Raw genomic sequence first — 13,549 nt, 5'->3', positions numbered from 1 at the left:
ATATATTTGAAACTAAAAAGGAAGAAAAATACTTCATTTTCAAAATCAATTATGGTGGTAATTTAACAAGGATAAAAACATAACTTAAATGAAGTTACTACCTTCTTACTTTGATGTCTTCAATCAGTTCTTCTTGAAGCAAACAGTTTTTAAAAGCCCTGAGTGAATCGTATAGAAGCTGCCTAAATGACTTAGGAGAAACAGTCTGAAAAAACACACACCTGATCAACATGAGCAGGTGGGGAAGGTTCTTAATCAGTGATGTACCAAGCAGAGCAATATTAGCTTTAAAAACAAAACAAAACGAGATTTTTTGAGTTAAAAGGGAAGAAATAATGGCAATGTTGAAGAAATGAGGAACAGATTATGAAACACAGTACCCTGATAGGATGGAGTCTCATAATATCTTAGGACTTCAATTAAATATCATTCATATGAGAATATTTCCTCTATGTCTTCTCTATCTTTTTATTCATTTTTATTCTCTGGCTTTTTCCAGGTTAATTTACATCTATCAAAGTCCTGTTATAGATTTTTCTCTCATAGTCCTAGAAAATACTTAATAAAGTTCTAAGATGTAGGCATACCCAGTATCCAGAGGATTTTCCTCATTAGAAGTGATAATAATGACTAATGTGCATAGCATAGTGCTTGGCACACACTAAGAACCTAATAAATTTGAGTTGCTGTTGACTATGGTGTTTTCTTTTTTTTTTCTTTGGTAAGGCAATTCGGGTTAAGTGACTTGCCCAGAGTCACACAGCTAGTAAGTGTCAAGTGTCTGATTTGAACTCAGGCCCTCCTGAATCCAAGGCTAGTGCTCTATCCACTGTGCCACCTAGCTGCCCCATTTTCTTTTTTCTTAAAAAAAAAGTAATAAAGAAGACTAATTAGATTGGAATCTCCAAACCATTTTGTTAAGACCCATGGATAGATTGTAAAACTGACAGCAGCTCCATTTCCCTGACATGGAGACAGTAGGCTTAGTGGAAAGAACCTTCCCTTACAATATAGGAACTACCAGTTCTGCCACTGATAAACTATATAAACTTGGTAAAAAGAATTTCAGTTTTTAGTAATTCAATTTCTGTATATGAAAAATGAGGGGATTGGACTGGGAGATCTCTAAATTTCCTTCTTGTTGTAATATTATATAATTTATGAGCTTACTATGGCACCAAAGCTTTATCTCATGATTTTAAGGCTCCAGGGGAACAAAAAGTGACTCCTTCTTACTTTAAAAAAATGGAGAGTAAATATCATTTGAGATTATCTAGTCTAAATTCTTCATTTTACAGGAAAAAGAGTTGAGACCTAGAAAAGGTTAAGTGATTTGTCCATGGTCACTGAGTTAGTAAGTAGGAGGGTCATGATATGAATCTTTTTTTTTTTTTGGTGGCAAATCCATAGCTTCTTTTCACTATACACAACTACCTCTCAATAAAATAATCATAAATATCTTAAAGTTTTACAAAGTGCTTAGTCCCTCCTTCGCTCCCTCCCTCTGTCCCTTCCTCTATCTGTAGATGAGTATATGAGTATATACACATACATATGTGTACATATACATACATATGAGAGAAGAGAGTGACCCAGAGATAGAGAAAAGATAGAGAAAGAGAGAACACCTGAGTCTACTTATTTCATTTAGGCTGAAAGAAAGGCTACTAATGTGCCTGATTGCATTATTAATGGGCACAAAACTTTTGATGTGCATGTTTTCTGACCTGTGCTCGTTCTACCACTTCCTTAGGCAGCTTGGTGGCCTTACATTCTTTGGTGCTAACCAAATTGTTATAGGGCTTAATGAAGGTACCCAATGAGCTTAGAACACTCATTCAGAACTCTTCACCTCAATCAATCTTCACGTCTTTACTTCTCAAATAGTAGGCTTTACAAATAAGTTCTACCATGGTTAGTGTGTATGTGCAAGTGCATGCATATACACATATATGTGCATGCATAGGGACATTTACATACATACATACACATATGTCTTTTTGAAGTAGGAAGAAATAGTCCCCGTCATTAAATATTCCAATGGAATTTTTCTCCTCTTACATAGACCAGTTTTCTCATCTTTAATAAAGTTCAGAAATCTAAGGCATTGATTTAATACATGATGTCATGGCATCTAGTCTATTCATGTGAATAGTCATCCTGATATGTTGTCATCTGTAAATTATGGAAAATAATAATTTCTCTGTCTACCAGCTTCAAGAGGTTGCTGAGAACTTCCAAATAGAAAATACAAGTAAAAGAATTTTGAAAAATATAAAGTACCAGACAAATACAAGGTGTTATTACAGCTGTTGCTATAAAGATTATTATTAATTTTTTGCTAATTAATCCTCTTCTTATAAGAATCTATAGGGGACTTGAAATATTGCTGCATTTCTTTTAAGTGATGGTTAAAATAATTTCTGTAGCAATGTGAATGTACAAAAGTCAGGGCCCAGATTAACAAATATATAAAATGGAAGCTTTGTGACCTTTCTGAATCATATTTTTCAGGACATTGAAACTTGGAAACATATTAATATTATAGTTGTCTCTGTCAAAATTAATTTCAGACTGTTTAACAATATGATTAGGGAATGGAAATAAGAACAAAATGAATGGCAGAGGAAATGTGGAATAGTCTGTGTACTAATGCTAAGCAAGAAGACCAAGTTATACTTCTACCCTTAATAAACTAGTGGTTATGTGCTCTCTAAGTTGCTTCATTAATATTCAGCCTTTTTGCTTTCGTGTAAGATAGGATTTCATTGTCATCATTGTTTTGTTTTTTTTTTTTTTGCACCTGGTATTTATACTGATCATCTTGCTGTGTTATGTAAAAGTTCACACTACTTACTCCTCTTCAGTAGAGTGTGTTTTGAGATGTTGGTCTGTATATGTCCTTTAACTTCATCCCCCTTAGAATTTGTAGGTGACTTGCCAAATTCAACCTGTGGCAAAGCTGACTTGACCATGAAGGACTCATGTCAGAGACTTTGTCCTGATCACTGCATTCTAATCATCTATTCATATTTGTAATTGACTAATGATGCTGCTACTCCTAAAAACACAAAGATAAATTCTAGTGTATTTAAATTTTAGCAATGCTTCCACTTTCATTATTTATTTTCAAAAATCAGGCAGCTAATTTAAATTCATTAAACATTTATTAAGCATCTGTTATTCATAAATCACTATTCTAGGTACTATGTATTAAAAAAAAACCCACAAAATTGACAGTTCCTGCCCTCAAAGATCTTAGATTCTGTTGGGAATATGTTTGTGTGTATGTGCACATCTACGTACTAATAACCAAATATATGTTTATCTGAAAAAGGGGCTAAAGTACTAAAAAGGAAGAAAAGGAATAAGACTCTAGAAAAGTCCATTCATATATGAAATATGTGTATGAATGAAGGGAATCCAGAGATGGAACACTGAGCTCCAAGATTACCTCTCCATTAAGAGACGTGGTGGAGAATAGAAAGGTTTAGGGGGAAAAAAGAATCTTTGAATAAAGAGACCTTATGACTTCAGTTATCCAGATATTTAATATAAAAACTTCATTCTCTTAACTATTTGGCCCAGGCATTTCAATCACTTCATTTGTGTGAGTGGAAAGCCTTGGAAAAGTATTCATTTCAACTTTTACTCCCATGTCTCTGTCCTTCTTTATATTCTAGCATTACAGCATGATGAACATTTCTTAAGGAGATCACCCTAAAATTGTCAGTTCATGAAGATTATATTTATTATATTTTTTCTTGCCATTTACTCAATATGTCCCTGGATTCCTCAAAGCAACATAATTATAGCACCCCCCTCCTTTTTTTTTTTTTTTTAGTTTTCCTTGTTCATTGCAAGAAGAAATGGCAAAGCTTAAAAATTATCATTAAAGAAAAACTCAGTGGTTGTGAAATTCTCAAGGAATTATATATTCTTATTTCTAAAGTTAAGCAGTCTTGTAAGGGTAGAAGATAAGTCGAAGAAATGTGCAAAACTTGGGAAGGAATGCCCTATTGATACTAAGAATGAAACAAGAGATGGTCTGTGATGATACCTTGATCTTCCCCCAAAAAAGAAATGTATTCTTTCTGTCAAAATGAGGCCGTATTTCAACAATACCCCTCTTCAGTTTGAAGACTAAGCCATTCAGGACAATGAAGTGCATGTAACTTAGGCAGAGATGTCCAACTGATAATAAGAATGCATTGCAAGATAAAATATAATATGTGGTTCTTACCAAGGCAAACTTTCTTCTTCATGCAGTTTATGCTATTTAACTAAGTTGGAAGAAATAATATCTGAAAAATATTTCACTTAAGGTGATGTGTTAAAAAGAAAAGAACTATATTTTGCATCATGAATACATATGCACACATCTAAATATAACTATATTTAAGAATAGGTAAGGAAACAGCAAGATTAAACAGGAAGAAATATGTTCAAATAATGGAAAAATCTACTCATTTTCCATATTTGATTAATGATGAAGCCTTTTCAAAATAGATAATATACAAAATGAAACCTAGTTATTTGAAGAGAAATTTTGAATTTTCAGAAACTGCATTATTAAACAAAGAAAAACTTGCATGTGAACATTTGTTAAATGTTGACTATTTCAGAAAATTATATTTATGAGATGTTGAATGGGTCTGGATTTAAAAGAAACATCATAATTAGATGGACCCACATAGTGAATATTGTGGTTAGTAATGGTTGTAATGATGCCACCTACTGGAGACTTGCTGTGGGAAAGCTCCGCCATGAGGAAAATGCCTCAGAGGGAAAGGCCATGTGGCTTTTCCTTGGCGTCAGGGTTCTGTCTAGCAAGGCTACCAGCCAATCAAACTGCTCGGAGATCTCTCGCTCTTTTTGGGTTCCTGACTTGATGGTGGTGATGGCGGCAGAGGACTTCACAGGAAATTTGAGGAAAGATAGTAATGCCAGGCTGTTGGAATTCTATTCTCAATCTTTTTCTTTCTCTTTTCCAATAAACACTTAAAAACCTAAACTCGTTTTATCAGTGATTTTAGTCAGTTTCCCCCAAAACTGGGGGAACAGATTAGAATCCACATTTAGAATCTTAAATTACACAGGTTGTATATTTATCATAATTAAGAACATTAAAATAATTTAACAAAATTGCATGTAAAATTAATTATTATTTTTTAATAACATGAAGTTATTTGTTATCCATTTTATCATTTTAATGACATTCTCTAAGCTGAATTAAGAGAGATCTAAACTTATTTTATAATATATTTTCCTTTTCATTAAAAATAAAAAAGTTAAATTAAAAAAATATATAAAATATGTTTACATGATTAACACATTTTCCCAAGTCTAAAACTGGTAGAACAGACAACATAACAAGACTAAGAGGATACAGGCCTTAAAAGCAGGAAGATCTGGATTCTAGTACTGTCCCTAACACATTCTAGCTACATCACTTGTTGAAACTCTGTGTCCCAAGCTATGACTATATATTATAGTAACATTGACCATCTGCATTTGGAGAAAAAGTATCCAAACCAACAGTTCCTCAAAAACATATTACTAGTCTGGACCAAAACAAACACATAAGCAAAAAAAAGAAAACCTCCAAAAACAAAAGAGAAAAAAATATACACATACAAATTAGAAACATTTTATTTTATTCTGTTAAGTCTAAGTTCAAAGGAAAAATTAATTGTATCTAAGGCTTATTAAATAAATCTTTTCCCTAATATGTCAGGCAATGTCAAAAGGCAAAATATTAGATCTTCTGAAAAAAAAAATCATGTCAATGATACCAGAGGAGTGAAATGGTTTATTCTTTCCTCATAAAATATATAAAGAAGTGTCACCTGTCTGAGCAATTTTCAATGAATTGACTGATTGTTTACTTACTAGTACCTTGGAAATTAAAAAAAAATATGTCATTTTAGTCTAAAACGATTTTGATAAGTTAATGCAGGGGCAGCTAGATGGCACAGTGGATAAAACACCGGTCCTGGATTCAGGAGGACCTGAGTTCAAATCCAGCTTCAGACACTTAACACGTACTAGCTGAGTGACCCTGGGTAAGTCCCTTAACTCTCATTGCCCCACAAAAAAGAAAAAAAAAGAAAAATTAATACAAATTGAAACAAATATGTTTGTAGATAAATCACACAATAAATTTGTGATGGCATTGAAAGAATAGGACAAGGAGTTTCAAAAGCATGGGTTCTAGTCCTGGCTGGACCACTAAGCTATCTGGTTAACCTTAGGAAGGTCATTTAATCATTGTCAGCTTCTATTTCCTCATCTAAAAACTGGCAATATTGATAGCTGGCTTGCCTCCCTTATTGGGTTATTTTGATAATCAAAAGAGAAAATGTATGTGAGAGAGATATGGAGAGTAATAAAAAAAGAAAGCTCTTAGTAGTATGTTGAAAATGCCTGCCCATATGTAAGATTATTGAACTCCTGATTGCTAGAGTTTCACTATGCTACCAGAAGGAGGGGGGCACTTTTGTTTTTTATTGGAGAGGAAGAGATATCAGGTTAAATCTATTGACAGATATTATAGTAGATAGAATCATATAGAAAAAGTGATGAATGATGAATGAGTTTGGCAGCATATTGTTGGACAAATATCTTCAACCTCTCTGAGTCTTATTTTCCTCACTTTCCTTGGTTCCCTCATCTGCAAGGTTAAGGAGCTGCTGGACAGCATAACTTCTAAAATTTTTTTTTCTATCTCTAAGTCTATGTAATATATGGATTTTCCTACATGGCCTCATATGCTTTACATATTCTTCTTATGCTTTTTTTCCATTTTTCAATGTTTTCTCAACAGTAGCATCCAAGAACACTGAAATGAATAGATTCAGAATATTGTCAGACTATAAAACTTGATAAAAATCATTTTATAAAATATTATGTTTGTATAAGGACAGTCCACTTTGAAATGGAGGAGTTTGTACCATATTCACCTTGCTCATTCATATATCAAGAATTGTCATTAACATTGTGTAATTATTCAGACTTCATTTTTCCCAAATAGTCCTTTCTACTTTTTATAGTATTTAACCTCTAGAGATAATAAATACTTTCTTAGGAAAATAAAATGCTTAGGGAAATAAAGTGACATTATTTTTCACAAAACCAAACAACTGGGAAATGTCATGATGACCTAGTGACTATTACCTTTATGAGTGTTGTTAGTTTCATTATCTGTGTGTAATAGCAGGGTAGAAAGTTTTATATCTATGTGCAGGCATCTCACTGCTGAAATTTTCAAACAATGTTAGTCTTTCTCATGGAGAGAAGAATCTTCTGATAAGTTCAATTAATAAAACTATTTTTTTGCTGGTTTCTTTAATGAAAACAGGTAGGGAAAACATGTTTTAGAATTGGAAGGGACCTTACAAATCAACTAATCCATTTATTTGATTTTATAGATGAGGACCAGCTAAAGCCACTAGAGATTAAGTGACCTGTTGAGGTTATTTTTATTCATTCTTTTCTTTTGGAAATTCTATTTTTTCTTACTCTTATTCTTCAATCCAAGGCAGATTTTTGCCTAATTCTGACCCAAAAACTGATGTTCCATATTTTTGGGAGATAATTGTAAAACTAGAAAAAGGCCTAAGGAAACTTACACTGAGCACAAATATTTAATCATGAGCACATAATAAGGAACTAAGTTGACTTCACAGTTTCACTAGTGCTATAACTAGAAGTAAAAATGAACATGGACACAAAATACTCTCTATCTATATATACACATATACACATACATACACATACATATTTATAAATATATACATAAATGCATTAAATTATACACATATGTATGTATATACAGATGTGTATATATACATATATCTATATATGGGTATTTATATGTATGTTACACAGGCATCATAAAATCAAATCTTTTAAGTGTTGCATTATAAAATTCCATTAGGATAAATAATTTTAATTTATTGATATCTTAATGTATTTATTATAGTTTGAAATAAGTTGCCTATATTTCAAGCTTGGGAATCCTTTAACTATACAGAGTCATTATCACAAAAGTACATGTGTAGGGCAGCTAGGTGGCACAGTGGATAGAGCACTGGCCCTGGATTCAGGAGGACCTGAGTTCAAATCTGGCCTTAGACAATTGACACTTCCTAGCTGTGTGACCGTGGGCAAGTCACTTAACCCTCATTGCCCAGCCAAAAAAAAAAGTATATGTGTAACAAGATTTAATTTCTTTGTTATACAAAGAATATACCTTTGAATAATTCTAAGCAAGGTAATTCTAGGCGAGCAAAGCATTTCATAACAAAATGTATTGACATGATATCCAGAATGTTGGCCACAGAACTTGACTCAAGTGAAAGAAATAAAGGAAGGAAGGAAGGAAGGAAGGAAGGAAGGAAGGAAGGAAGGAAGGAAGGAAGGAAGGAAGGAAGGAAGGAAGGAAGGAAGGAAGGAAGGAAGGAAGGAAGGAAGGAAGGAAGGAAGGAAGGAAAGAAGGAAAGAAGTAAGGAAAGAAGGAAGAAAGGAAGGATGCATAGTATGATTTACAATGGCAAGTATAATTTACAATGATGTTGCCTCTTTAAGAATTTATGTAGTCTAACCAAATATGACAATGAGCAATACTTCTTTTTTTCTTAATTTAACCCTTCATTGGAACCAACATAACTGGAAAAAAGTAAACAGAAATCTTAAATTAGAAGATAGGAAGGAAGGAAGGAAGGGAGGAAGGAAGGAAGGAAGGAGGGAAGGAAGGAGGGAAGGAAGGAGGGAAGGAAGGAAGAAGAAGAAAAGAAAGAAAGGCTGTATATGTAATGTTAGAGGTGGTCTTATTTAAGTGGTAAATCATGAGTATTAACTGATGACATCATGTTGGCACAGCATATGTGGTTTTCAGGATAAAATCCTCTATTCAGTTTCAGTGTGGCTATCTGGAATGAAGACAAGTGCTTCCTTTGAACAAAAGAATTGTTTTGACAGACAGACACGAAGATAGATTGATCTATCAATACTTCTAGTTTTTACTGTTACATACATAATCCACAATCACCCCAAAACAAAACAAAAAAAGGAAACAGCTGGAGTTTGGAAAGCAATAGACAGATCCATTTCACACTGCATGCAAGTACTGATAATAGAAACCTAAATAATATGTAAAGAAAGATTATGCTGTTATACTGTTCAAAGATATTAAATGTTTCACCTAATATCCTATCATCATTTAAAGGGCTAAACCCCATTTCTGTGTACTCAAAATATATAACTTATATGAAGCTTACCTTTATAGAAACTCAAATGATAAATTAAAATGAGGTGGGCTATGAGACAACAAAACTATTCTGAGGATATCTGTTCTATCTTTCCCAAGATATTTTGCATGCTAAGAATAATTTAATGTTTTCTACCTGAATCTCAGGATGGCATGTAACATTCAAAAGGCACTATTTCTCCCGAAGTATACCATGGCATTTTTTTTTTTTACTGTTCTGGATGCCCCTCTCCAAAGATTATTGTTTGAGGCTACTTCAGATTGTTTTAGGCTTTTCTCTACCAATGCCACAATTGGTTAAAATTTGATCTCTCTCAAATATATGTGTATGTTTTTCACCCATAGAGTTTCACTTACTTTGAACTACATTTATAGGGGAGCACCCTCATATGGTCATGGCTCTGCAAAGTTACTCAAGTGATTTTGCTTGCAAAGTTGAATCAAAATAAGTTATTTTATTTTTAGAAATGGCCTTTTTGTCCGTAGAAACTTTTTCTTATCTCCAACAAACTTCTTTTTTAAGTCCGTTCTTTCCCAACGTTATCTTTTGCTTAGTGTTCTATTATTTCCCACCCCACCCATTATACTTCCAATCATTTAACATTATCTCTGGTTTCAGGGTGGTGAAGTGGGACTTGCCTCCTCTCATCATCAATTTTCTTGCTCTTCCCACTTTCTTTTTGTTTTCCAGTTCAACGTGCATAGTATCAGAAAAGATAGAAGCAAATGGCTGAAAGGCTCTACATTATGGATAATAGAGCCTCTAACAAGTTTAAAGCCATCTCAGAAAATCCTATATACATGTATATGAATTTCTAGATCATTTTCATGAGTGCAAACAGGGAAGAAAAGGGTCCAACTAGTAACTAGTCTTTGGAATACACACAGAAGCTATTCAATGTTTTTTTTTTCCATCATAGAATAAAACATTCACAAATTTGGTATAATAATTCTAAAATATGCATTCAAACATCATCAGACCTAAGAATTAAGTACTAGTGGAAACTTCCTCAGTCTCTTTTTCTTCAAGAATAATGGTATTTTTAAATGAAATGCCTTTTAAGTCTTAATTTAAATCAAACAATTATTTTACATGATATGACATTATAATATGATGAATTGGTTGATTCTAAATGAAACTGATTTATGCATCTCTTTTGGCTGGTATGATTTACAATGATGTTGCCTCTTTCAGAAGTGATACAGTCTAACTAGATATGACAACGAGCAGTACTTCTTTTTTTCTTAACTTAACCCTTCATTGGAACTGATACAACTGGAAAAAAGTAAACAGAAACCTTAAATTAGAAGATAGGTTAATAAATACAACTGTCAGAGTTTCAAGTAAGCTTTACAAGATATCAGAACTCATGCTCAAAAATGTGCAAATTGAATGAACAAAACATCAAATTGATGGTAATGTTGACATTTTCTTTTAATGAAAAAAAAGTTTAGTAAAGTGGACATTGCCCAACATATATTTAGAGAGCATGAGAAAGTTTTCTGGCATGAAACTATCTCATTGAAAATACCTGGGTATTTCTTGAATATCTATGTGTATGATCTGTTCCTAAAGGACAATGAACATAATAAGACTTTTCAATAAGTTATAGCTCATTAGCCTCTTTCTTTAGACTGTCTTCTTATAGCTTCAGGTTTTCTGAGTGCCATATGTTATGTTGAACTCGTACTATTTGCCCCTTTAAAACCAGCTAGATTTCTTCTTTCCACTACATATGTCCCATTCTCTTTTGTTCTGATAACTGGTTGTGATACTTTGGTTTCTTTTCTAACAGATTTAGGAGCTCCGATAACCATGCCAAAATAATCAATCTTGACCATTTTAATTATTCAGATGAATCTGATTTAGCTATAGAATGGTACAATGTTTGACTTGTAGACAATAATGATAGATTATTTAAACATCAGACTACTATGTGAACTATGGAGATATGAATAATGTTTTATAATGTCTGTCTCTCTTGGGTTTCAGAGCTAACCTGGATACATACATATATGCATTAAATATATATTTGTATCAGCCTTTCATAGGTACAAAAGTACACATATAAACATAAATACAAAATTATCCAAAGCTTTATTTTCACACATAAAATAAACCCCTTAACTTATTTAATCACAGTTTAGAAGAAACTAGCTGGATTGGAGCTCAACATGTTTAACTTTTTTTTTTTTATTATTAATTCTTGATCTCTACAGAAATTCATTCCCATCACCCTGGAAACAACCATATCCCCATAAACATTAAAAAGAGCAAAATTCCTGGTTTCAGTGAGGCCAAGCTTTTCTCAATGTGAGAGTCCAATAGCAATGGTATATAATGCCATTCTCTTTTGACAAGATAGAATTTGGAGAGAGGGGAAAAAATCAAAACAAAACAAAACAACAAAACAACTTCATTCGAATGCCTAGCCTTGCTTTGCTTTGAACAGATTTCCTAATAAAGGTGGATGACTGATCTTCACAATTTTAAATATTACTTTCAGGTAAAAGCCATGTATCCCTGTCTTCATTAGCACATTAGTGTCCTGTCTCCAAATCAACTTCAAAACAAGTTAAAAACTTCAGAAATGATCTGTCAGGGGCTATAGTCATAGAGTAATATGAAATAAGTGGCAGAGATCTTTTTCTTAATAAAAATAAAGATTTTTTTCATTAGCAGGTGTAAAATAACATGTCATGTGTCCTGAAGGAATACATACTAAACTCACTACTGGGCACAATAAATGTCATCTTATAAACTCTATAAGCTCTGGATGCTAACAGCAGTTTGGATAGAACAATTACAATTAATGCCTATGTTTTTTTTTTTCTTACAATGAAGCAATACTTTTTAGTCAATGCATAATTGCCTTCATACAAACACTGTTTTTAGATCACTCAATGTTACATTTTCCCCATTTTCTTGCCATTGGTGTATAGTTTATCTCTTTTTTCTAATTAAACAGAAAGCCTTACCCTTATCCGTCGCCATGAGATCAGTTTAATGATAAACCTCTAGATTTATGTTATCGTATTCTGCAACTTTATAGTTATCCACTACTACCACAAACACTCCCAAACATGCTGCTTGCTTAATTTTTTATTCTACTTCTATTGCCAAAGGTTATCAAACTTCCATAAAGATTCTTGACTTTCCAGACAGAAAGTTTTACAGAATCTACCTTTACTCTGATCTCATTTCCCCTCCCCTGTTGAAACTTGGACCATAGGCAGCGAGGGGAGCTTCTTTAAGACGCGGAAATCTGATGCTAACATCTGCAGCGTTAGAGTGCACGGGTGGCAACGAGCTGCGAGGTCCAAACGCTCTCAACTGGGCAAAATCAGAAATGTTTTTGTTTGTGTGTGTGTGTGTGTGTGTGTTTAAGGGGAAAAAACCCTTAAAAAAATAAAAAGACTTCTAGAGCTTCATTCCTCGGACACCTGGTTTTGAAACCCCAATCATGGGGGCGGAGGGTGTGGGGTGGGGAAGGGGAACGAGGGAAAAAAAGAAAGAAAGAAAAATATACACACATTCTAAAGGGAAAAAAAAAAAAAGCTGTGCACCTTAGCATACCATGTCCCATGCAGTGGGGCTGCAGGACCCAAGTTTCCCAATCACTTCTTCCCTTTCACAACCTAGTAGGAAAGCGGGGCGAGAGACCGGAGAGAAGGGGAAGAAATCGTAATAAAGTATTCTCCTTACCTCGATCAGCTCCCACGGTCAGCACCTTAGCAATAGGCAATAATCCCGAGATTGTGACTAAGGCTAAGAGAAACTCAGACATTGTTGTTGCCGGGTAAGGCAGTCTGCGCTCAGGGTTGCTTGGCTGCACTCTCGGCCAGGCAGCAGCAGCAGCACTGAGCCCGGAATGGAGCAGCGTCATTTACAAATGTCACTGGAAATTCTTCTGCTAAATGAGCCCAGCCCGTCTGCCTTCTCCGTGCCTTCAGCAGGATTTGGAAGGTGTATGGATATGTGTGTATGTGAGTGTGTGTATGTGTATGTGTGTGTGAAAGAGAGAGAGGGAGGGAGTGTGTGTGTGTGTGTGTGTGTGTGTGTGTGTGTGCGTGTGTGAGCCGCTTGTGTGTCTTGACTTTTCAATGCAGAGTACGTCTGATCTTACATCACGCAAGAGGGGCAGTGAGAGATGCCAGAGGATGGGAATTCACTGATTAATCACAGAATCTACCATACACCCCTTTGCTGTCCACATAAATCACATCTATTACTTAGTAAGAGGCATTTAACACAACAGGAAAATACCACCGCAAACT

General features: G+C 34.0%; 1 protein-coding gene across 1 annotated transcript in view; it reads right to left on the bottom strand.

Moving 5' to 3' along the window:
* The window catches only part of LRP1B (LDL receptor related protein 1B), a 2,279,180-nt gene extending 2,265,851 nt beyond the window's left edge, over window positions 1–13,329 (bottom strand). Inside the window, 1 exon segment of the mRNA XM_043994810.1 lies at window positions 12,978–13,329. Coding sequence (XP_043850745.1) covers window positions 12,978–13,158 — 181 coding nt within the window. The 5' untranslated portion in view covers window positions 13,159–13,329.
* Between the last annotated feature and the right edge of the window lie 220 nt (window positions 13,330–13,549).

This window comes from Dromiciops gliroides, chromosome 3 (assembly GCF_019393635.1).
Source record: "Dromiciops gliroides isolate mDroGli1 chromosome 3, mDroGli1.pri, whole genome shotgun sequence".
Classification (NCBI taxonomy): Eukaryota; Metazoa; Chordata; class Mammalia; order Microbiotheria; family Microbiotheriidae; genus Dromiciops; species Dromiciops gliroides.
The sequence above is the reverse complement of the archived record's forward strand: the minus strand, read 5'-3'. Positions and strand labels throughout refer to the sequence as shown.